Here is a 25,943-nt window from a genome sequence, read left to right on the forward strand (position 1 = left end):
CAAGTCGTTGCAAAAAGCACTAAATGCTGAAAGATGTTCCTTATTTGCACGGACAATGCGAGAGCGTACTGCTGGACATCAACAGGAGCGCAGAGAAAAAAAAAGTTTGAGTAGCGAAATAATGATAGCGATAGTATGAGGTATTTTCCACACACAGACACACACACACAAACTCGAAAACCTTTAGAGGAAAATGGGTACGGAAAAAATATGCTCAACTTTCCCTTGATCCGTCGTCATCCCAGAACCATTCGCCAAGGTGTGAGATGGTGGGCAGTTCAGAATTTCCCGGGAAGTACAGAACTCGCGAAAGGTTCCCAGGGATTTCCTCCCAGCACTGGGTCTCGTTATCATATTTTGAAGATCAGTAGCGCAGGACACCGGCGCGACACCCGTGGACACCGTGCGGCCCCTTTTGCTCTGCCCTTGGCTCGTTGTGGGCAAAAACTTTTTCTACCACAGCGCGCTCCCGGACAAGCGCGCCAGCAGTCTAAAGGCGTGCGTGCTTCGGCGCGTACAAAGAATGACCGATTTGCAGACAAAATGGGAAAGATTATTAAAAAGCAGCAGCAGGCACGCTTTCAGTGCCGAGTGCTTCTAGGGCGAATAGGGAAGCAAAGAAGCTGCTCCTCGGACTGCTGCTCGCGAGTTTTCCCCATGTCAGCGGGTCCATGCGCCATGTCGCTTTCGCTTCCAGTTTTGTATGACTGTGGCTGGGCTTCATTTATTCTGCTCTCTTTTGCTTTTATTTAACAAAAACGCATCGTTGTCGGTCCCTGTAGATGATGGTGAGTGTTGTATAAATTAGACGTGAAATCCTTAAGGGATTCTAATTGAATAACCAGAAACCATCTTACCGCGTGTTGGTTGGTGAGATGGAATATGACGCTCTAGTTGATGGCAAGTAGGAATCATGCTCACGGTGAGTGGTAGTATTTGCCAATCACTTTAGGGAAAAATCAGGTGGTATTTAATGTGCAATTAATAGCATCATTAATTTTGTTTTTGCGACAACATATACTAAAACAAAAACTATTCTATATTTATTTCAACACAACATGTTGTTTTCGATAGATGTATAAAAATAGATACATTTTCCAATGTCCGTCTCTTTTTCCGCTGTTCACTCAATTCATTTTTAACTAACACTTTCTCTTTCTCTCATTTTTCTTTTAGGTAAGTTCCAAAGCATCACAGGATCCAAGTTATGGATTGCGTGAGTATTCACACCGATGATTGGTATCTTTCTTACTGAAGCAGCACTGCCCTGGTTCACGCTTCATCTTGCTCACACCAACAATGCAGTAGCTTTGCTTAATTCATCACAAATGGTTACTCGTCATCCTGCAAGCAAGAAAGATGCTTTTAAAATTGAACTAAAATATATGAGCAGAGAATATTGGCCAAGCATGAATTGGATGTCTTTTGGTTTTTTGAAGATAAAAGTAAAGAATGAACCTCACTTCTGCATCGTAACATCGTAATTATGTTTGCTTCGCTCGGGTAACACCGAGTAACTTTGCTTCACTTATGGGCCCGTTCGGTTCCGTGGGTAGAAGATTAGCGCATTTGCTCCTCCCCTGTTCAGCATCAACACAGAGCCCCATCAAAAAGGTAACCAACCGTCTCGAGTCTCGCTTACTCTCTTCCCTGCTCAATGATAGCTTTTGCTTAAACCAAAAGGCAATGAAAATGATTTTTCCCGTCCCAGGGAGGTACTAAGCATCGTAAAAACCACCCAAGCTCCGGTTAGGCTTTACGCTGAGTACGTGTAAAATGATCCCCGTTTGCCGCACTGTGCTCGGTTTTGCACAACCCTCTCTCCCTTAACGTCAACACCGGTTCGTATCCTAACCCAAGTCTGTTTAGAGCAGCTGTAGCAGCAGCAGCAGCACAGGGGCGGCACAGCCAAGCGAGGAAAAGATTTTATTGCCACCTTGCGTAAGCTTTTTATATTTTCTAATTACAAACAATATTAAAATCAAAATTTAAACAATATAATGAGAAAAGTCTACGGAATCATTTCGACGAGGCGAGGGGTGGCGCTGCAGCTGCAAGACCGGGCCCAAAACCCTTGGTGTCATGGTGGTGAATAGGCAGTGTGGGGTCCAATGTGTTAAGGATAAGGCATAATGATGTGAAGGAATTCGCCGGAAATCCTTCCCCCACCGCTTTCCCCGCCGGCCATGCCAAGGTCATGCCAACGGACGGATTTTCCAAGCCAGGCTCTGTTTAAATATGCGTTCCGGTCTCGGTACCAAAGGTAACATTTTGCTGCCATGAAAAGCAAACCCCTTTTACGGGTTTTTGGGGTCGGTAAGGGTCGTCTTACGGCCTTGCGCCGCTAGCCCTGTATCTGGGATGCTCCATACCCACGGTACAAACATGACGTGATGGTAACGGTGTGCATCCGTTTTGAAAACGGCAATCAACAATCGGCAAAGGCTCGCCGGTAAAGTGTGTGTTATGGGGGGGAGCGTGCCATAAAATCTCATTTTATTACAGTGAGCAGCATCCCGGATAAGCCGCCACCCAGAGCACCAGCGCGGGAGCGACCAAAGCCTTATCTTTGCATTGTCAGTGAGTGTGGGCTTCGGGTGCTGCCGGTCGATTAAGGGCAGTTCGTTTGATTTGGGATGGGTATTGGAGTGATTTTAAATAGTTACGGAGTGCGATAAATGTTGGAAAAACATGTTAATTTTCTTTTTTAAAGAAATGTGCTTCATCATTTGTACATAAGAACTCCGGATAATGATGTTGGTAGTGTACTGTGCCGTACTCACTTGCCAAATTTCACCATTTTTCTGTGCGTTTTTCAATAACAGCTCTGCTACGGGACAATAAAGCGATCCCATCGCAACCACCCCTGCCTGTCATAAAATTAAAGCATCCTCTGTTTTTGCTCTTAATCTACCTAACCGTAACTTCATCCTGCTGCCTGGCTTCTCGGTATGAAGTTTCCTTTGCACTGTTATTATCGCAGTCCTACCTTCCAGCGTGCTTTTGTTCTTCGAAAACAAAAGTCATCTTCCCAGCCCATGGACGGTTCTTCCCATTCTCTGAAGGGAAGCTGTCGCTGTCTGCCTGCCTGGCCCCGAGTTGTGCAGTGTGTTTGATGGGGAGAGGAAATTAACGGTACAAACTCGCCATCCCGCTGTCAGTCAAGCATGGGGACAAGTTTTCCTTTCAGCGTGCCGCTGGTTTTCCTTTGCCAAGGCAGGGGTAGGGCAAAACGGTAGTAAGCCGGCAAGTTAACTCCAACCAGCAGACTTTCGGGCGCGAGGTTTTCCACCCAGGGATGGAGGATACGAGGCAACGATTTAATCGACAAAGTGTGGAGGAGCTGGGGCGGATTTTGTATTGTTTTATGTGTACTATATGCAAAATAACAATAGAAACACCCACACGCGGGCGCTCGCTCATATCTCAGATCGCACCAGGGCCCGTGTATCACGCACCGTGGCACGCAGCAACCGGGGAAGCAACAATGACTGGTACGGAACCGAGCAACGGAGGCAGTGCCACAGACACAATGAAATATGATTTTTGCCGAAGGAAAATTCAATTAGTTCAGTAGTGTGTGCGCGCGCTAGTTGCGAGGCAGCCCGCCCCGTTTGCGTTAGCGTTCTTGGTTTCGCTTCTCCGGCAGGAGAAGCACCAGAGGAAAGGACTCTACTTAGCCGAGGTACGCGCTACCAGGCCTGTGCGGAGTTAGCAGGTATGGTTGTGTGAGACATTTTTCTTCAACGCTGCTCGGGCTGCTCGGGGCTCCAGGCTCGAGGCAGTGGAGAGGGAGAGAGAGAGAGAGAGAGAGACACACAGTGTAGGTTTTCGGAGTAAATTAAAATGAACCGGGTCGTACGGGAACGACGGAAGTGAACGCTGAGAAAATTAATCTTAATGCATGTTGTATGCTCGCGTGGTGGTGGAACCCGCTCGCCGGCGGTTTCGTGTAGGCAGCGTGGAGCGGCCCGGGGTCCATATGCGCCAGGAGGCTGCCGCAGAATGTTGAAGAAACAATTAGTACCACCAGTATGGGTGGAACAGGGACCGGCGAGAGAAGGGCATACAGGGTAGGTGATGACCGTGGCAAATACCTCAAGCAGCAGGGAGAAAATGACTACGCTAATCAGCGCACGGAAAGGGAAGGACGGTGGTTTGGGGCTCCGAAACGGTTTGGCTGGGAAGTGAGCCAGCTGGTTGTTGGGGTAGCAGGGTATTTCCGTTTCGATCCACCACGGCCTATATTCGAGCCGGCGAGAAGACCCGTGTGTGAAAGCTACACATAAACTCTCACACACACACACAGATACATTATCATAGTGGTATGATAAAGACCGAAGCCCATACCCCATTAACGGTTATGGCCGGGAAAAGACCGAAGAAAGCATTTCGTTGTTAAACTGTCAACTGGTCTTTCACACGGGTGGAGTGTCCTGTTCTTTGGAAAGGTAAGGCGCACGACGGTGGGTAATGGTTTAACCTTGGAGTTGGGCAGGAAAGTAGAATCATCTTCTGCGTAACGTGATTCTAGTTAGAACAAATTTAGTGTAAACTGAATCGTGTAATTACCTCAAAACATAGTAACGAAACAAGGCCCAATCATTACAGGGAACATAATTGAATCAACACATTTAAGCTATTCGATTGGTTTATTAAAAAGAATTTTCGAGCAAAAACAAACAACAATTGAGAAGAAATTTGAAAGCGTTTTTTTTATGTTTGCTTGTATTTATTGTTACAAACGTCTTTTATTCTTCTTCTTCTTCTTCTTCTTTGGCATAACAACCGTTGTCGGTTCAATGCCTGCCTTGTACCCACTAGTGAAGTGAGCTTGGCTTTCAGTGACCTATTGTTACCATAGCAGGATAGTCAATCCTAGGTATAGGGGCACAGTTTATTCGGGGCTTTAACTCATCACATCTTTTGCTATTACTTTACTGTTTGAAGCGTTATTTAACAATTTACAAATGGACTCAATAGTACATCAGCTTACAGTCGTTGCCACAAAATTTTGGATTTTGGAAAAATAAGCTTGTGATGAGAAAATGCGCTTATTTAACCTTCTCATCACTCCAAATGTATGCAATCATCCTTCTCAAAACAACACTGTAGATATAGTTTCAACTGGAAATTTAAACTATTCCATCCACTTGTTTTCCCACCAACGAATTTTGCTAGCCTGTACCAGCAAGCTGCATATTAATGTACAGCAATGATGCTCAATCACCCACCATGTAAACTCGTCCCGGCTGCCACAGTCGCACAGTGTGTACACTTGTTTAATTCCTCCTGTCCATTCTAAAACCAACGGGCCAGTGTACACCGACGTAATCCACATTCATATTGGTGTTAAGTACTCCGCACATCAGACCACGGAAACCAGACCAAAGGTAGCGTACCAAACCTGGCCACCTGCTGAGGTTTGACCCATACGCCTCAACAGCGGAAATGAGAATGGAAGAAAAAAATGCCCACCCTCAACATGTTTCTGCCGCACTTTGTTCTCCCACCCCAAAAGACAGCGGTCGGTAGCATTCTTACGCACACTGTAGTACAGCGTTATTCATGAACACACGCGAACGCAACGAGTACCCGTAACGATCCCATTTACCCGAACCGGTGAGACGGTGCTGGCGGGGGGGAGCTGGGGTGTACACATTATGCTTGGCTAATATTTGCACAGAATTTATGTTTAATTTTATTTGCTTATGCAAAAGCCTGCCCGTGTTTGCTTCGGATGTTGTTGTTTTTTTTTATTTTATTTCTTGCTTTCCTTCTCCTCCCGGGGCGCAGGGGGGGAATGGAAACGAGCATATATTGCACCAGTGAAGCTTACCAGCCGGGAGAGGAGAGAAAGAGCGGTAAAATCAGAATGAATTGGTACGGCTCACCCCAAAAAGTACGTCGTCAAATAGCATAAACTCATACGCACTACCACCATCGTCGTCGTCGTCGTCAGCCGCTTAGTGTGGGATGGGTTGTAATTTAGCGCTCTTTGTCGTTGTACTTACCACGTGCCAGCACGGCAAGCACACGAGTACGGGGGACCGGCGGGGTTGTAAATATGACGTGTACAGGCAACACTACACAGGCCTTGAGCGGAAGCACTTCCACCGCCTTGAGGGGTGGTAGTTGGCACCGTTGTTTTTATTAGAAATAAATAATAGTGAATTTATGCTCAAATTACTCATCATGATGAACACATTTGCGAAATTTCCGTTCACCATCCATCCATCGTGGCACGGTGCTACGGTATAAATTGCCCCCCCGATGCTCGGGTATGCTTCCGCCCGCGTTGAAGGCATGTCCTGGTACGCTCGGTTCGGTGACTAGCAGGCGCAGACCAGGCTGAGCCAGCCACACTGCCAGCCCGCCAGCTAGAGTCGTGCGGTGTGACTGGAGCGAAACGAAACCCGAAAGCTTCGTTGCCTGGTAAGTGGGTTAGGTACAAAAGTGCTAAGACTTGTTCTAAAATATGCTGACTAAACAAGCGACTGGTCGGAGGGAGCGGGAGTGAGGCGAGGCACCATCACTAGCACCGTAGCAGGCAAGAAGCTCGGTGCAACTGAAGTATGCCTTCCTTCGTTGCCGTTGCTCCGTTTGAGATGCCTAAATTAATTTAATGTCGAGTAGCGGCAGAAGAGGGTGGTGAATGTGGGTGTATGGAAAGTGGCATCGTCGCCTTCGTCGTCGACGCAAACCGTCATCGCACATGATCCCTTTGCCTCGGTATTTGCTCCAACCGGTCGGAAGTGAAACCGTTGGCACGGGCGTTTCAGCGGTACGGGTAAGACGCGTTGGCCATTTGTGGTGCCGACTCGCTTGAGTTATGGAGCCGAAAATGAACGAAACCAGGAGAAGGGGAAGAAAGAAAAAAAAAACGAAAGTATAATCACATCCAAGCGGGTGCCAGCACCCGTACCAAGTGTTGTCCCCCCACTACACGTCAAGCAAAGTATGTAGGAGCTGCTGGAACAACGGAAGCCTTTCCTTTCCAAGAACCGGAGTGCTGCTCCCGTTTGAAGTAAACTATGATAAAACAAGTGATAAGTTGACATACCGGAACAGGCACACACACACACACACATTGCAGAAAAGGGCTTTTTTGTTGCTTCCACGAAAATATATCATATAAAACAACAACAACACCAAAAACACACTCCGACAACAAAGTCAGGACCAGATTCTGCAGGAATCCGCAAGAAACTGCCTAATCATGGTGTATCATCCGTCCGTGACTGACGGGCCTGTGTTTCTACGGAAGTTTTTTTTTTTTTGCCTGCCCACCCGCTTCGTTCTATCCTGCACGTTAAAGTAACTCTCGCTTCTTCCTCCTCACGTATGATGACGGCCGATGACGTTCTATTGCCACTACTGGCACGCACGACGTGCCGTCACGGTATCACACAGCGCGCCCAGCGTGCTGCCACAGATCACGATGGTGTAGCCGGAGATAATGACTGTGTTTGGATCCACCGGAGGAGTAGGAGGCGGTGAGTGTAAGTCTTCAAGGGCTGGTGATGAAAGCATAAGCACATCATCATCGCGCGTAGGCCACACTGGGCCACTAAGGTTTCGGATTTTCCGGGGAGGGTTTCATCATCTCCGCTTAATGATGAACTGATTTCTCCTTAATCATGCCAATCGCCATCGCCATCGATGTGTGTCAAATTGAGAAACAGTAAGCTCTCGCCCCAAACTGCCTGCGACTGTGTCCACCCGCCCGAGGGAGCTGCCAGCCCGAAAAATGAGCCCCTCCCTTTCCTCTGCCCTGCTATGAAGTATGACACTTCCTGGAAATGGAGAGGGCGCGTGTGTGAAATTCTTCTCACGCACGCTCTCTATCCCCTTTCCATCTGGCGCGTTTACATCGTTCGGTGCAAATCCTAAAACGAAGGATCACCGAACCTCCTCTACCCTGCACCCCTCCTCCAGTGCCCCAAGTTACCATCACGCTGGGAAAGAGAGGGGAAGGAACGGGCAACGGCGAAGAACACGTAATTATTTGACAACGTGGATTCATTTGAAATTTAAATATGTAACTCAGGCGCGAACTTGAGACGCGAGCCGTGAAAATTCCCCGTTTACGGTTCGGTGCGGCCGAATATTAAAATCGCACCAAGCCTCTCTCTCTTCCCGTTCGTTAAGAGCTTGAAGGTGCTGACGGTGAATGTGGGAGTGGCAAGAATGAAGGGGGTCCCTTTTTTGGGGAAATGATTGCTGACGCGCTATGCGCAGAGTGAACACGTTCCGTTTAGGACAGCTCGGGGGTTTTGGACATGAAAGCGTGTTGTTGTTGTTTTTTTAGGAAGGTGAAATTAAAAAAGTTCATTAACAGAAAGAGTGTTTGCTCGGGGGTTTAGAGTATGTTTGAGACGGACAGTTTTTCCCTGTCACTTTCGTCTGGATACTTAGGGCGTTTATAATGAAAATATTAATAGAAACGTTTTTATGCAAATAATGGTCAGACTAAACTGGTCACTAAATTCAAAATTTTTATTTGTTTTTTTTTTTCATTTCCAGTTTTAACGCTTAAAAACGAGTAATGTTAAATTCTTGTGATTAAAGACTGTTCATCCATGTTCAATATTTGATACAGCTCGATAACTTTGATTTGTATTCTCAAACGCTTTGCTTCATTCCTAATGAAGACTTGTTGTGCAAGCAGTTTTGAACAGCTTTCACGTTGTAGAGTACAAAGATGGAGTTTAGAGTTCTTCTAGATAGAGTACAAAAAAGGCACCTAATTGGTGATGTAGAATTATTTTACAAAGTTGTATTAAAGTTGTCTTTTGAAAGCCATATTAACCCTCTTAAATATATTACTAAAAAGTCGCCAAAAACAAGTATTTAGCCAGTCAATTATAAACCATTCAATTTTGGCTCAAAACAAATCAAAAAGATTTCAAATTTTCTTTCCCTTTTTCTCGGATAACAAATGTTTGCTCCATAGTGCAATGCTCCAGCGAGGTTCAACCACCGGTAAACCACTCCAAACGAGCTGCCTTTCCATTCCCGTTATTACGCGAATCCTCAACCATTGGCTTCGAATCACATCAATACGGCGGTACGGTAGCTTTCCCCAACAAATTTTGGAGAGCGCAACGTGTTTGCGGCCTGGTGAGCAGGTCGTCAGGTAGAGCGCGCTATCCAGAATTTTCCCAACAATTTCCAGCACGTTGCACGTTGCTGCAGACAACCTGCCAGGCACCATCGGGGTGGCGACTTGAATGTCATTGCCTTAGCCACTCCACTCCACCAACGGTTCGGGTTTCTCCGCATCGGGTGCCGGAATCGTTGACGAAGGATTAGTTGAAAATATGAGCTAACTGAAGTATGAATCCCATCCACCAGCTCGCCGGTATAAAGTAAACAGAGACGCACACACACACACACTCACCCACTGCATTGGTGCCAGTGTTGGTGCAAAATGTTCATACGGTTGTTTTTTTTTCTCTCTCTCTCTCTCTCTCTCCTCTGTCCAACTACGGACGGAATGCACACGCTGCTGCAATTCCGAGGGTTGGTTCGGCAGTTGCAACACGAAACACGCATCAACGCCCGCGCCTGCACGCCGGGTCGATCCATCGAGCACACATCGCACACATCGATCGGTGCTGGTTCGCCCTCACCCCGACAAGGGTGCGTACTTGTCGCCCGTTGCAATTGCAAAATCCAAACCTCTCTTTATACAAAAAAAAAGTCTCGCATCCACTGCACCCGTCGGCCACTCGATTTTGGTGCATAATTTATTTTTGGCTGGCACGTTATTTTGGCAACCGCGAATGTCCATTCGTCAGTGCGGTTGCCGGTTGGCGCGTTGGTTGGTTGAGCTCGATCCACCTGCATCCATTCACCGTTGCACCGGTGCAATTTGGGAAATTTAAATTCAGGAATTTCACAACCCTTTCGCCTGCCTGTACTGTCCCGGTGCCCCGACCCGGGGGCCTTTGGAGTGTAGTTGAAGTTAGTTATTCTCGCCTCGGATGATGATGATGGTAACGATGACGATAACGCCCATGCTGGATGACGATAATGATGATGATCAGGGTGTTGGCACTAAAGTGGAAGTTCTGAGCCGTACTAAGAGAGTCGCATCGCTATGCACTCGTCAGCATGGCACGTGTTGTAGGCAGCCCTCTCCGTCAAAAAATCCCTTTTTGGAATAATAAAAATCCTATATTGCAAATATCATGCATACAGGCATGGTGTGGAAAGGTGCAAGCGCTGCAATAAACGGTACTGGTACGCACGACGACACCATACGTGCGAGAGTGTTATTACGAAACACGAACTACGGGGAACGGCCGGCCTGTGTACGCATGTGATGCCGTGAGTCCATTTTCGCCGGCCGAAGAAAGTGCCGAATGCCGATTGAGCGATGCCGCGTTTATTGCGCCTTTCCACAGCACAACGTGCACCGAAACCCGTACAACCCTATTGCGCGGGCGGCGGTGGCGAATGGGGCTTCTGGGGGCTGGCCCCACATTTCGGTGCCAATCCCGGAATGTGCCTCCGCACGGTTTGCTGGTGCGTGCGGAATGAGAGATATTTTGTTATTTATTATTAGCATTCGCGGGGTATGAATTTTCATACAATTTCAATTTTGTTATGATTGGAAAATATGTTAATTTAAATATTTTATGCGTTGCCCCGTTCTCGCCCACCCAGCTGGGCGATGCGCGTGGTGTTGCGCGCGTTCGCGTGAGCATTCAATCGGCCAATTTCCTCTTGCAAGGGGGACTGTTTTTTTTTTGTTTTGCCTGTTTCGTTTGAGGTTTTTGATGATAACTTTAGAGCGAAAACTTTACCAACTCGGCATGTGAGACCCGAAACTGACCATAAAACGTGTAGCCGCAGTAAAGTGACGCTTTGCTGGTGGAGCGGAAAAGGCAGCGAAAGGGCCGAAACTGACGCTCACAGTTTCCCCGGCGCAGGTTCACCAAATCGACACCTTTCCCGGCCAATGCCGGTCGGTTTCGCCGGATAGTGACTGGAGTGATTCCCTCTTTGTAGGGCAACAAGCAGCGAAGCAGAAGTAGAAGTAAACAGGGAATACATTTTTCTTTTTTTTTAGGAACACATAACGAACTGAACCCGGAAAGCAGCAGCGGCCCACATTACGCATTCATTTTGCGATAATTTATTGATGAAATTTTCGATTTTTATATCGTTTTAACGGAATTGGATGGAGAGCCGGTAGTAGCAGCAGCAGGCAGGCAGTACATTCACTGCGTGGGAAATAAACAAAATATTCTTGTTGCATTCGAGAGGGAGGCAATTTTGCTTTCCACCCCCCCCCCCCTCTTCACTGCCCGTTTTTGCGGTCGTCCGAAAGCGTCCACCAGCGCACCCGCGAGTGAATTCGCGTTTTTAATGCTGCCAAACAGGCGCCCGGTTCGGTCCCGTTCCGTTGCGGTGAGAACGGCAGAGAAGCGGTACGACGAGTGCGGGTGCGCTGTGATTGAAACTCTTTACCACATCGGAAAACTTATTGCCTGCGTTTGTGTATGTGTGAACCATGGCCACCGTTCGGGGGGAGTTGGTTTATTTATTAATATTTTTACGGCGCTCTGTCACAGCAGCGGCGGAGGAAAATAGAGTGTAATTGAAGTCGAATGGCCTGTGAGGAATGAGCTCGGCACGGCACGAGCAGAGGGAATAAAATTGAGCAGGCAATAATAAAAAAAAAGCACATGCACATACATGCACACCCACAAAGAACGCAACGCGAGCTCAATCGTTTTCATCAAATTAACAAGCGGAAAATTGATACCCGGCCAAATGAGGCGAAGGAAGGCGGCGGTGTGCAAGGTGGCAATTTCGAGCAGCACAAAATTATGCTGCGATGGCCAGGCCCGAGCGGATGCAGCCAGCGCTCACACTCATGCGCTCATAAAGTTACTCGAACACACACACACACACACACACGCACGGGAAGCGCATAATGATGCATAAAAAATGCACAAACACAGAGTGGGTGCTGCAGAACGGTTGCGACGCATTCGGTACCGGTTTCGTCACGATCGGAAGCCGGATTCATTACGTGTTTGGCATGTCGATGGTCAACCATCGCAACATGGGAATCCACAGGGATTTGGTGGAGGTAGAGGAGGAAGGGTATTGCAAAAATATTTTCCAGTTTAAAAATGTTTCACATTTAAAAATTTGTTTGGATTCGCTGGAATCGTGAGCGAGAATGATTTTGCAGTAACAGGAAAGCAACAACTTGTTGGAGTAACTTTTGAATGTTAATGTATTTAAATATCTAATATCTAATTTTTGCTTATCGCACTGCTTATTAGTGATTAGTTAGTTAGTGATTTCATCTCATTGTACTGTGAATTTCAACGCATCTGATGCTTAAGTAACTTAATGGCCTGTGACAAGTGGAAACGATCCATAGCAATTAATGTGCAAAGATTTCAATGAGGCTTACGCTTACCTATTATTACCTAATAATATTATATGGACCTTAAACAACAAGGCATGCAAACTGCTTGCTTTGCCATCACTTTGACGTTAAAAGAGACCTACAGCCACGTGTGTGTCCTATCCGATACGACTTTGAAGCTTTCTGCCACCAACAGAAAACAAAAGCGCTCCAACGCTTGCCCAGCCGGATCGAAAACCGTCAATGGTTCTCCACTTTAGCAATGGCTGAAACACTCCAGCTGGCCTTGGCTTTAAATAGCATAAGGGCACATGCTTCCCTGCAATAGCCACAGCAGCCGGGCAAGATTTCAAACGGCTTGCTTTCTTTTTGTTCTCCAAAGCTCAGCAAAACCTCTGCCATCGACTTGAAGAAACAGGCACGACTTCACACAGTGCTATTTTGCGCTTCAAGATGAACTTGAAGCACTTTATAACCGAGCGAGAGTAGTGGTGAGCCAGTGCGTCAGCTTGTATTGTGAAAGTGAAAATCTTTCCATTGAGCGGTGCACTACACTCCCCATCCCATCCGGAAGATGAAAAACCACGACTCGGGCCCGGCTTTTATTCGTTGCTCCTACTCTTCACAGCAACGTTTTATTCCGCCTTATCGAAAGACTCGAACGTGAATGGGGCGGTTCGTTTTGAAGGAGCTCGAAGAAAAGTCAGCTAAATAAGCCGGAGTTACGCTTTCTCGTAGCGGGCTCTGTGTGTGTGTGTGTATGTTTCAAGAGGTCTCTCGCAGCTCCTTTCACGTGCGGCGTCATTGGTAATTTTATGCTCGACTGTATGTGTCGAACCTGCTTGCTTGCTGCGCGCTCTCTAAGCGAGGCTGCATTTACACACTGGCGTGGTGTCTTCATTTTATTTCACCATCCCAAATCCCTAAGCGTGGTATTATTATAAATACAAAATGAATTTCCCGCACTCAGCCAGCGTGTCCGCCGAAAGCGGGCTAAAGCGAGCAAAGAAAGCAAAAGCGACTCACAATCTGCGCGTACTGCCTGGGTGGCAATGGGAGGAAGGAAGCTAGCCTCCTTTAAGAAGCCGTTTCAGCGATAGCGAATCCTTTCGCGTGCGCTTTCCAACCCACTCGTGAGCACTCATCCGCTCCTCGGTTTTTTTTTTGCTTCTGCCTCAAGTCTTTGGTTTTTGTTTTCCCCTCACAGATGGGAATCGCCTTAAAGCTTGTCGGATTTTCTGCCAACCCTTTCTTCTAGCTTTCATCCCCCCCTTCGTCAAGTGCACCGCCTAAAGCAAACCAGCTGTGCTCTGTCGCTACTCCAGCCCTGGTTCTTTTTTTTTTCTGCCGCTTCAAAATCCTTCCACTCAGCTTGAACTCAGCTTTTCAAGCCGCCCGGGCGCGTACTGCGCGCGACCGGGGAAGGTTCGATTTTTCATCCTGCCCCTTCGCACGGTCTAATTTTGCTGCCCTTTCGTACCACCCCTTGATGCTCTTGTCTCGTGCCCTTCCCACCCCGCAGTTGAAGCGCGATTTTGCTTTATTTCTTCAGCACAAGAACGAAGGATCATTTTGTTTGGCGTGGGGCGTGCGAACGGAGGTTCATCCTTTTGTGTCACGTCCACCGCTGGCAAAACTGTTCGCCGCTCGCAGGTCCACCATTAAGTATTCATAAAGATATTTCTTTAAATTATTATTTTTCAATTTTACCCCTATAAAAACGCACATAACTATAAATATCGCATCCATTCGGTTTCGTTTCTGCTCGCTGCTCGGCTTTTTGTGTTTAGCTCACTCTCGATGGTTTGAGCGCGCTTGGGCAGCGGTGTCAGCGTGCCCGGCAGTCGGGTGGGAGTGGGGGGGGCGAATGGCACCCAAAATATGCTCCTGCAGACAGGATCGGGCACGTTTTTCACCTTTTCATGAATACGATAAGCAGCCCGTCGTGTTTATCGATTGGAGGTGGCTGTGTCTGTGGGTGTTTTTTGCCCAGCCGGCAACAAGGTTCAACGGCTGGTTTCGTCGCAATAGGCAAGCGAGCAAAGAGCGGACACAAGAGATAGGCAAGGGAGGCAACAACAGCAAAAAAAAATATAGAAAAAAGGTAAACGCGCGCGCACACTAATATCATTATTTATGATCGACACCACGATTCAATTAACCCAATTTTAGAATGGAGTGAAGCGTCATTAAGAGACCAGTGGATGGTTGTATAGAATACATTTTCACAACCCACCAAAAAGTAACGACCTGCCTGGGAGGGGCAGGTGTTTTTGGCGATGCTTTTCCTCGAGGAAGCATTAACGCGAAGAGGCAATTTTAAAGTGTCTCCCTCCTCAAAGCGTTGACTAAACCTTCTAGTTTCGTTATTTATAATACAATTGCGTGTGCTTGCGTGTGAAGGCAACCTTTCCCTGCATGTATTAAACTCGCTCCTTGCGAGGATAGGAAAAATGTGCTGCCGGTCAAAATGCGTACACCGCCGAGCACAGTCGTTCGCCTGTTTCAACGGGTGTCAGCTAGCGACAGCACAACGACAAAATAAACAAAACACAAAATAAACGCTCGGCAATGAAAGCCTTCTCTGCGCATTGCTTCCGATGTGGTGCTGGTGGCCAGATTGCACATGCTTAGGAAAGGCCATGCCATGCCATGGGAGCGTAGGATGATCCCCTATTTCCAGTGCGAGTGCACTTTGCATGCACGGCACGAACCGAAACACAAACGCGGCTCTTCCTACCCAGCCGGAGCCTACACGGTACATAACTATTTCACCATACATATGTAAATGAAAGTTATGCTCGGATGCTTCTTACTGTGCACAAAGCTTTCTCATCGCCCGCTTTGCTCACCCTCTCTCTCTCTCTGTCCTTCTCGTAACATTATCCCTGCTCAAGCTATTGGTGGTGTGGATTGCGCGCCCGGTTTCGGTGTGATGATGGTACTTTTACTTTTTACCCATTCACTTGTACGACACTTTTGGAGCACAGCCACAACACTTGGAGGTTGTTGTTGTTGTTTTGTTTTTTACCTAAGCGTGTGTCTGCTAGTGTGGTGTAAAATGTTATCCTCTTCCCATGCACGGAGGCCCTTAAGAGGCTCAGCGTCATCCACTGTGGTGCGTTTGTGCAAACCTCCGTGCGCTTCGTGCGCTTGATGCAGGGTGCTTTTGTGTGCTGTTTGCGGCAGAGGTCAAGTTTTGGTTTCACTTACACACAGGTCCCTTCGTCCTCGAGTAATCCTTTCGGCCGTTTTCTGCTGCACTTTGAAATTGGATTGTGTTTGCCGACGGTCACCGAAAACGGGCATTTCTTTGCTACATTTTTCTGTTTTTCATAGTTCGTTCCCTGTTTGGTTGGTTGGCGTTTGAACCCTAACGCTTTCTACGCGTTTCGCCTCCCTAAAGACGGATTTTATTTTTGTTTTTTTTTTTTTGGACGATCCATGGTAGTACAACGCATACACACGCCACATTACACACTCTGTGCACGTTTTTCGCTCGCCGTGTTCGTTACAGTATGCAAATGCCACACCAATGAGACTAGTGGGGCGGACCAGTGAGAGAGGAAGGATGGTGCGAAAAAGGTTAGATTTTCAATGCAAGGCGGCTACCATTTGCCGAGAGCTTGAACTTGGATGTCGTTCGGGTGGTTTGGATTTGGGGCACTGAACGAATGCTAGCAGCACCAAAAGGTGTGCAAAATTATTTCTTTCCTTTTAAGCCTTCAGCTCGTGCTTGAGTTGTGTTGCGAATGCGTGAATGTTTAGTGACATTTATTGATTGATTTTTTGAGCAAAAGTAAAATTTGTAAGCATTGTTCAATTGAAAACAAATTAAATTTGATAATTCAATTTTACCAGAAATTTTTCAAACAGTTTGTAAAAAAGAACGTAGAGGTCCAAATTTAGGAACTATTTCTGTGCCTTCTTAAGATTTTTTACGTTTTTAATATTTTTTTTCTAAATGAGCAATGAATCGAATAACTCTTCAAGTCGAAAAATCAATTTCATTCAAAGCAAGAAGCGTTTTGATTGTATTTGAAATTTATTTTGGGTACTATTTTTAATGCGATTGTTTCTGATTTTCCTTCCAAGTATTAATTTGCAACACACTGTTCACTGTTCAGCTGAACGTTTTCATTTTACATTATCATACACAGTGCGCAAAGTGTGCAGCTAATTGAAACCAATTTTATTGCATGCCGTATGATTACGGGTGAAGTACGAATTATTTTCCTACCCTTGGCAACACAGCCGCTTTCGCTCAAGTGTGTGCACGGTACGCAATTGAACGTTTCACACACTCCCAGCACACACGAAGGGCCAAGAAGTGGCGCTCACTTATAAGCACACAGACACACACACACACAATCCTTTTTGGAAAGTGGTTATTGATTCCGTGTCGTACAAGCGCACCAACGCGCGCGGCTCTTGCTCTCTTGCACTTGCTCTACCTCTATGCACCCGGAGTCGTCCGGCCGGTCCGGTCTGATGTAAAATTCATTCGGCAATCACGCATACCCACTTTGCATCCTTGGGGGCAAATGCAAACGGGCGGCCCGTTTTGTCAATCAGCTCCACTAATTTGCCCTCCCTGGAGTCAATTTCCGTCCCGTGCGCTACGCTCCCTCCGCTCCACCGCCGCGCAGGCTCGCAGTTGCCCAATGACCTCAGGGAAATGGGGCGAGTTCACTTTCGGGCTGCCCAAACACAGACAGCCGGACGGACAGCTGATTACATGTTCGGTTTAATAAAATAATGCAATAATAAAGTAATGAATTAATCAAACATGGAATTGAATTTCTTGTTCTTTGGCTGTAGTTTGGCACACAGACAATCACACACATACAGACAGTCCCTTTTACTCGCGTACTCGTGCTCGTGGTGTACGATAATTGCCAAGGTGATAGCCGGGAGTAATTTTCCGATTGATGCACTCGCGAGAATTGTACCATTTGCTGCTCGCCGTTACCGTTTTTGGCCCTTCCGGACATTTCTGACATTCATTTTGTCCTGCGCTCCCTCTTCTTGTCTGCCACCGTCCTACGCTTCCGCTTGCATGCGGTAAGAGAGTAGCAATTTGCTTACGGCCTCACGCCTCGTCTGGAAACGGCGGAAATGATCAGCTCAAGGAGCCAAATTTAATTATCCTCTACGTAATGTCGTGAGTGTTTGCCCACACACACACACACACACCGTTTGATGCACCGGTGAGAGTTGAACTCCAGTGGGTGTTTGTGTGATTGTGGATGTATGTTGCCGTTGTGATGGCGGTAACGATGATGATGATGGTCGTGGGTAGTTAATATTGACCACCTGGGCTACGCTAAACGTTCCCTCCCGGCAGGAGTCTAGGCGGGCTGATTGAAAATTGCTCTTACAGCTTGATTCGCTAATATCGTTTGTTGCAGGCTCGTTTTGATTAGCATGTGTCAAATACAGTTTAGCAATCAAAGTGTTGGTCCACTGGAAGTTTGTGTAAAATCACGGGTGACATTTTTATTTACAATGATAATGAGTTTAAGAATAATTTAACCAACAGTTCAGCATGGTTGTGCTCTTTCTTTTTTTTTTAAATGGATGAATGCATCCTTGTAAGATTTTGTTTTATTATTTCTTTTTATGATTTTGAAGCATTATGGTTGGTAAAAAATTAAATAAAACTACGATATTTTGTTAGAATCAAATAAAATAATGATCAAATCAATACTTTCTGTATATAATGCTGTTTAAGGCCAAGTGTTAACTAAATACAATTTAATTAAAGAGTAACAAATACTTAGGTGAAAAATAAACAAATGAAAGTAAAGTTGTTCAAACATTACCTAGGAAAATGGTTGAAAAGAACAACATAAAAAATTGATTGCAAGGTTTAGATTTACCGGTTAAAGTGAAATATTCCATCTAACGTACAATAAAGCCCTCCAGCATCATGGATCGTTGCTTGCAACAGCCGCAGTAAAAAAAAAAAATCAAAAACTTTCCCTATCCTTTAAAACCAATTCAACACATTTCAACCAGCCCTCGGGGTTGGCCTTGACTAACAAGTGTGAAATAAAACGCCTTTTTTCCATCTGCCCCAAAAAAAGCGCCTCTTGCCGCTGCCAGAGTTGGGCAAATTCTTTCCGCCTCGCGCTAGGGGGGACTTAAATTTCGCGCCAACCGAGCCCCTCTGCCTCGCAAGTGTGAGTGCGTGTGCTGGTTTTTTCCTAAACCGAAAAAGCATTCATTTCGGATGAATTTCTATTCTCTTTCGGCAAGGAGAGGGCAATCCCATTTCCCTTACATTCGTTTCGTGTTTCGATTCTTGTGCGGCCGGGCTCTCGAAGAAAATGGAGTGTTTTTCCTACTTTTCTTGTGCAGTTTTTTCTTCTCTCTCTCTCGCTCGCTCCCCCTTCGTTGAACCGGGCCAGTTTCCGCCATTTAGCGATGAAAGGTTTCGCCTCGAGCGTCCGGAGAAATATTGCTTCAGATTCGCTTAAATCGAAACGCTTGTCGAAGGAAGGCGACTGTTTCCGGATTGGTGTTGCTCGATGCTGCAAGGCGTTCTGCGGGCTCTTCCACGGGCCAGCCACACAGTTAACAGTCCCCATTCCCGTGGTCGCCGCCGCATATCTGTCACGATTGTTCAATAAAAATATGTTTTGTATTTATATGCTCCGACTGGTTTTATGGCGCTGCTGCTACTGCTACTACTGCTGCTGTACATTGGAGGATAATTTATAATCATCCTGGCCGTCCTCAGGCCCTCGTATGCCATCTCGGTATGTGTGCATGTGTGTGGGCAGTCTGTACGTAAACGGACAAGCAAGCGGACGGGCACATAAATAACACGGTTCGACAGGCTATTGAGCCAAAGATTCGATTCGGCCCCGGGTGGCAGGAATTTGCCACCATTTGTCCACGGCGTTTGCGTTCGGCGGACGTGTCGGGGCCCAAACAACGGCTGCCCCACTGCCGCTGAACGGCCCAATCATTTAGCGACCAATCAATTCTATCGCATTCATTCGCTTCGCTTTATTGCATTCGCCTTATTCCACCGCACCGCAGTTGATCGATCGAACGTGTTCCCTTGGACTGGTGGTTAATTAATAATTGTGCCCTTTTTTTCCTCCATTCCTTTTCCACAGATGGTGACGAGAACGAAGAAAATTTTCGTGGGCGGGCTTTCAGCGCCAACCACGCTGGAGGACGTTAAAAGCTACTTCGAACAATTTGGACCGGTAAGTACATGAGTACAAGTTTTTTTTCTTATTATTTTCCCCTACGTCAATCGGATTATCCATGCCCGTTTGCTGGCAATTGCTGAAAGCATTTTTTGAAGAAAAAAAAACAACCTTGCAACACCGCAAGACAGTGTCCGATTTTAAGCAAGGAAGTAAATCCTTTTTTGGCTCTCAGCGTCGTCTTCTCGGGGACTGAAACTTTTCCACTTAAGCTTTAGTGCGGTTTTTTGGAAAGTTTCGCTAAATCGCTGCGAAGCACCATTTTGATGTTCTTTGCAAAAAAAAAAAATCTTTCCCACGAAACACCTTCCACACTGTTGTGCGCTCTACCCGGATAGGGAAAGATACCAGCGCGGACCTTCAGATTAGGGACCGTTGCACTTCCCGGTTGCAGAAAATTGGCCGAAGCGCACCGTAGTTTTACTTTCGATTTCCTTTCGCTCAACGCCTCGAGATCGTTATCATTATTTTCATCATCCTGGGACCCCCTCCTGCTTACCTGCAGCAATGGATAGTCATCAGCCAAAGAGCGAGATCGAGCGGAAGTCCCTGACTACGCTTGAAAACGGCCAGCCGCTGGGATGTTGGGATGGCCGGAATGTCTTTTTACGAGACCGTCTCACGGGAGGACGGACACAGGCTGCACTCGGTGCGGCCGACTGGTGAAGTTAGCATTTATCCAATTGTCCAAACAAATTCCCTAAAGCCATTTTAAGTTGCTCCTGCCCGGTTTCGGTTGCGACCGAGCGGCGAAGGGATGGGAAAAGCGTTGACCGGTTGTTCCCCGGTTGTGTACCGAAGCCTCGGGAAAAGTCGCAAAAGTTAGTCATGCTTTTGCCGACGCCAGCGACACCGTGGATTCCGGGTGGTTTTTGTTTCATTTGGCCCAGCCCCGTCCACTCTTGTCCCGGCGCCCTTGTCGGCACACGTGACACCGGAGGCAAATGAGCACCACCTGGGTAGTGCGATCCGGCACGGCCAGCTTCCCAGTTCGCCACACATTATGCCCGAGGCTGTTTTCCACCTTCACACCTAAGCACAGGTGGTTTTTCTCGGGCTTCGGAGGGTTTTTTTTTTCGTTTTTGCTACGCCCGGCTACGCTGCTGCCCGGGCGAGAAAAACTAAAAGGACAACACTTTTCGTCTCGAGTCTCGTGCGCGCGAGAAGGATATGAGGGGAAAACACAAACACAAAGTCAAACTTGGAAGTGCGAGCGGGCGCCACGAATGCCCGGAACCAGGAACAATGGGAGAAAAGTGAGAAAAACAAATTAAACAACCCCGTAAAGTCATATCTCGAAGACCACGGGCAAACGAGTGGGAAACACATTTCCCATCAGCCCGAGCACAGCGCCGCCATACCGCCGTTAGCAATCGAGGGCCGTTCGGTGTTTGGTGCACCCTAACTCTCGCTCTCTCGCTCTATTTCCCTCACTCATTTGCTTTCTATCTCTGGAGGCTTTTCGCGGCATGACAAAGTGCGGAAAACAGCTAATAACGTTTAAGCAAAACTAAAATTAAATTCATATCAGTTGGGGAAAGTTTGTTTTGCGAGCTCTGGGGTGCTGTTTTTTTTTTTTCTTGCACAAGGGAACGGTACCAAAAGAAACGACGAAAATAATGTACACCAAAGGCTGTCATTTTTGGTGTTATCTAGGTCTTGGGCGCACGGTGTGCGACAGCTTCAGATTTGCATTAAAGCTAAACAACATTTCTGATGTTATATCTCTAATTTGTCCCGGCACACGGCGTGCAGTAGCTACGGGGTAGTATAAGTAGGGTAGTTTATGGGAAAAGGGTTTGTAATCGTTGTGTATGCACAAAAGTATGCATTTGTTTACTATTGCATAAGCATGGAAGATGCATGGCTTAGCCAAATTTATGACAAACTTAAACGGAAGTATGTGCTACACAAGACAAATTCATTATTAGAAACATCCGTTAACGTTCCAAAGTGTCTGGTAGAAACTTCAGATCAATCTGCTCAATGCAAGATTTAGAATACAATGAATATTTTAGAGGATTTTCATATATTCATCAATGTAGACGATCTCTAGAATCTCAGTCATCCTGTCAAGAAACGTCTTTGATCTTTATGTTTCATAAATTGATTGTATTGGGCCTGCATTTTCCAACAGTGCTATTTTTGTCAGTGTAGTTTTAGTGAGAGTCTTAGTAATCCTAGTTAGTAGATTTCTATTCTGACCGATATGTTGCAACCATGAGGGAGTAAGGTGCTTTTCCGAATAAAGTAGTTTTAATCATTACGCGTGTTTTCTTTATAATGCAGATAAAAATTGCGTTTTCTGTTTTGGAATATTGACACCTAATAGATCAATTAAATGTGTTTCATTTTTTCTGTGTCAACTTGAATGCTCGTAAAACATGGAGATCCATTTTTTGTCCACAATTCTGAGATATGGTGTTTTGAGAAGTTCTGTAGGTTATGTATTAGTATTTTCGTATTCGTCTGTCTGCATTCTAAGGAGTTGCTTGTTGAGTTTGCCTACTAAGAACATAGGACAGGCTAATTACTTGATAATAGTATTCATTTGACTTCGATACGTATCATGGAATTGGAATTTTCCAGATGCTCCATGAATCTGTCGAGAAGTATTGTCGTCTTTTATAATTCCAATGAAAAATGCTTGAAATAGGAAATAAGTCGGGCTTTATTTCGCATACACGAAACACTCAACCGGAAAGAAACTAATTATTCAATACTAACACGCAGCTGTCCCATGGCATGGCACGCTCATAACGAACTCTACCATGTCTGCTGCCGTTGTTGCTGCTCTACCAGAGCAACGCTACACGCTGCTGGAATTCGTTTCCCAATTGGCATTCGCCCCCTCCTATTGGAAACGGTCGGTCCGTCGGTCCTACAATGCAATCCCAATGTCTTTCGCTTGCCCGACCCGAATGTACGCGCGATTGCACAAATCCGTTCGCATGCATTTGCGGAATTTTGCCAGCACACGCACATTGTGTGCCAGCTGATGCTTGAGCATGTGTGGCCTGGGCACACGACACACACACACACACGGTCTTGCCGGGTTCGCAGACCCAGTCCCCATAATATTGCATCGCTCCTTTGCTCCCACCCACCCGGACCAAGCGCAATCGAACGAAAAATACTATACTTTCCATCCTACCATTTCTCGGTGCTTGAGATGCAACCCACAGGGTCCGGGCGAAAGAAAGGAAAGCGACCGGTTCGGTAGACAATAGAAGCTAGCGAAAGAAAAAAAGGATTATAAGGGAGGAAATAGATGGATGGGGAAAGGGGGAAACACTTGTTAGTCAGCAAATGCTGCACCCGAGCGTCTATTGATCCGTACGGGCGCTGTTGTTTGCACAGTCTGCACATGTTTATTTGTTCGTTGTTCGTCTGCTCGGATTGCCTTTCTTGCACGTTTTGCGCAACCCGAGGATCATCATCAGCAAGCAGTGCGAACCGACCTCCCCTCCCCACCGCTCCATTGACAAAATGCTGGCGCATTTGATGAAGTAGAAGAACGGCAGAGGCAGTATAAAAATATACAAAGAAACACGAACACACACGAGCACGAGAACAGGGAATGCATTTGCACGTGTTCAATGCAGCGCGACACATTTCCACCCGTGCCGGCCTTGTGTGCGAGAGTGCAACGGAATTTGAACAATTTCCCATCACAATAACCAACTTTTCCTTCTTCGGAGACGGGAATTTGCTGCGATCGGATCAGGATCGATTGGGAATGGGTGGGATTGGTTGGGTAATGGTAGTGGCGTCTTCATCGCACAAAACTCTACCGCCGACGAGCTGCAGCTCCTTCTCCTCCACCACCCTCCAGCAATGAGGAGCGCACGTGAAACGTGCCTCGTTTGCTCGCAATAAATTCCTCGCAGGACGGTGGCGAGTGGGGAGGGGTGGTTGGCTGAAGCTCAACGAGCCACCAGCAGCGTCCCACATAAACCAACATAAATGGGCAATGTTCGGAACAGATTCTGCCGCAACTGCCAGCTGGGGTTCCCTTTTCGACCAGAGCCCGTTCTGAGATGCCTTTTGTGAGAAAGTAAAATCCTTCCAATGTGTATGCGCGAGCTTGTGTATGAGTGCGGCCTCCAGTGCAAGTGCAGCACTTCGTCCCTTACTGCTGAACTGCTGAAGTGAAGTGTTCGATAGAATTTCGCAGCCCCCGACCCGCAATCGCTTGCGGCGGCTGCTGTTCGCCATCGGTAGCGCTCGCAATAGCTTTTCGCTTGAGCGCAAGAAGCGATTCAGTGCTGCTCAGTTGCCGGATCCCCGGGTACGCCAGCAAAACCCACTCGATCACCATTACCATCATCGCCGTCATCATTGGCGGGCGGGCGGGCGTCTTTACGGGTTTGTGCGCTGTGTGAAAGCACACTCGCAACCGCATTAGCGGCAAGAAAATCGTGAAACACGTGAGAGATGTGGCAGAGGGTGTGTGTGTGTGAGTGTGTATCCAGGGCATTAGAATTGTCGTACGAATTTATTGCGGTTTCCCATTAGAGCCCGATGGGTAAAGAGGGTACCCTTCTGCTCGCTCGAACGGTTCTTGGCGGAGGATCATTTGCAGTTGCTGCCTGCCGCCCGTCCTGCCTCGCCCGGAAAGGGGAAATGGTGGAAGCTCTTTTGCATGTGGTTAAGGATTGTTTTTCCAAAAGGGAAGGATTATGTGCAAATGTACGGGTTGAATGGAAAGCAAAATCAGTGAGGTAGAGCAAAAAAAAAAACGGAACTAAGAATGGAAAATCCGATTTTTATTTGCTGGGTGGGAAAAGAAAACGCTTCGAACATCATTATCGCTCATCAGCAGCAGTCTAAGCGTGATGACAGTTTGCCGAATGTTTAATCATGCGTAGTCAGCATTTAATCGGCGATACACACTATAGAAACTAACGCACACCAGGCGAAAGACTCATTAATTAAAAACCACCGTTTGGGTAGCCGTGTTTGTGGCCGGGACGGTGTTATGAACCCTTTTGCTTCGTGCGACGATTTTGCTGACAAGCAGATTATTGTTTGTTGTGTGTATTTGTGCGTTTTGTGTAATGAATGAGAGAGAAAAGCGTTTTTATTGAAGACTTAACATGCCCACACTGCACTGCTATCAACGAATCAAATTGGCGTAAAATAAGTGATGAAATGTCGTTTTGGTGTTGTTTGTTTGCTTCATGTTTCACGCTACGATGAATATAAATTGATTTTTATTTGTTTTTGTAAACTGCGATTGAAGATCGCTGGATCTGAAGTCGTTCAGAGTCGTTCAGAGTCGTAAGAAGTCGACTGGAGTCGGAGTTGGCTTGAGTCGAAGTCGGCTGAAGTCGTCCGGAGTCGGATTCGCCCGGAGTTGGAGTCGGCTGGAGTTGGCTGTAGTCGGTCAGAGTCGGGGTCATCAGAGGTTGTTCGGAGTTGATCGGAATTGGAGTCGATTGCACCGGCCGTCTTTGAATGACTCCGGACGACTTCGAATGACTCCGGATGACATCAAATGACTCCGGATGACTCCATACGACTCCAGATGATACTTGGCGGCACAAAATGGCTCCAGAAGATTTCAAACGACTCCAAATAACGCTGGCCGTATCTACTACATTCCAATGTCGGATCTGACGTTTTTGGAGTTGGATCGGAGTCGAATCCAGATTTTTGCTAACTTAAGCCATCATTCCTTGATGAGCCATACTTCATTTCATTGATCCAAGCCCACTTTACTAATGGGTACAGACAGGCCTTGACTGGCAACGCTTGTTGTGCCAAAAGAAGAAAAAGAAGGTTTTATTTCATTATGCATTTATTTCTTTAAGTTTATTTATGATCACGATGCATCTAAGCACATTTGAGCCAAGAATTGAGCTGCTATCAATCAAAATAAAATAAATTTCAATGCTGAAATTGCGAATTGTAATGCTCAAAATCATATCTTACAACGAGCACTACAATCTTCATTTTAATTCAACCACCGTCTGCACATGCACGCAACAGCCAGCTGTCGAACGTGAAGAAACCCCGAACGGATGAGGACGCTTTTTGATATTGAATCTCGAATGTGCCCAGACCATGGCACATAAGCATTATGTTGTTTCACAACGTCGTAAACGTTGCCGCACAACTATTCTTCGCTGTGTTGTATGCCCATTTCTTTGTGTGTGTGTATGTGTTTGCGTTTTTTGCCACGACTACTCCACTTAATGTATGCAGATCGGGCTCTGTGTATGAGCGTTGCTTACCCCCCACCTTAAAAACCAACAAATCCAACTGTTGTGCAAGGATAATATCGTGCTAGCCGTCTTTCGCTTGGCAGTAACATT

At 46.6% G+C, this 25,943-nt stretch overlaps 1 protein-coding gene across 14 annotated transcripts in view; it reads left to right on the top strand.

The window, feature by feature from the left end:
* LOC120896128 (RNA-binding protein Musashi homolog Rbp6) overlaps positions 1 to 25,943 on the top strand; it is a 592,490-nt gene that overhangs the window by 386,017 nt on the left and 180,530 nt on the right. For 12 of the 14 annotated variants that reach the window (XM_040300013.1, XM_040300010.1, XM_040300009.1 and 9 more), the window contains one exon: positions 19,528 to 19,620. In XM_040300013.1, the coding sequence (XP_040155947.1) occupies positions 19,528 to 19,620 (93 nt within the window). Of the gene's footprint in view, positions 1 to 1,176; positions 1,217 to 19,527; positions 19,621 to 25,943 lie in introns of all 14 variants that reach the window. The other 2 variants (XM_040300020.1, XM_040300018.1) reach the window with 1 other exon arrangement.

Source organism: Anopheles arabiensis, chromosome 2, assembly GCF_016920715.1.
Source record: "Anopheles arabiensis isolate DONGOLA chromosome 2, AaraD3, whole genome shotgun sequence".
NCBI classification, from domain to species: Eukaryota; Metazoa; Arthropoda; class Insecta; order Diptera; family Culicidae; genus Anopheles; species Anopheles arabiensis.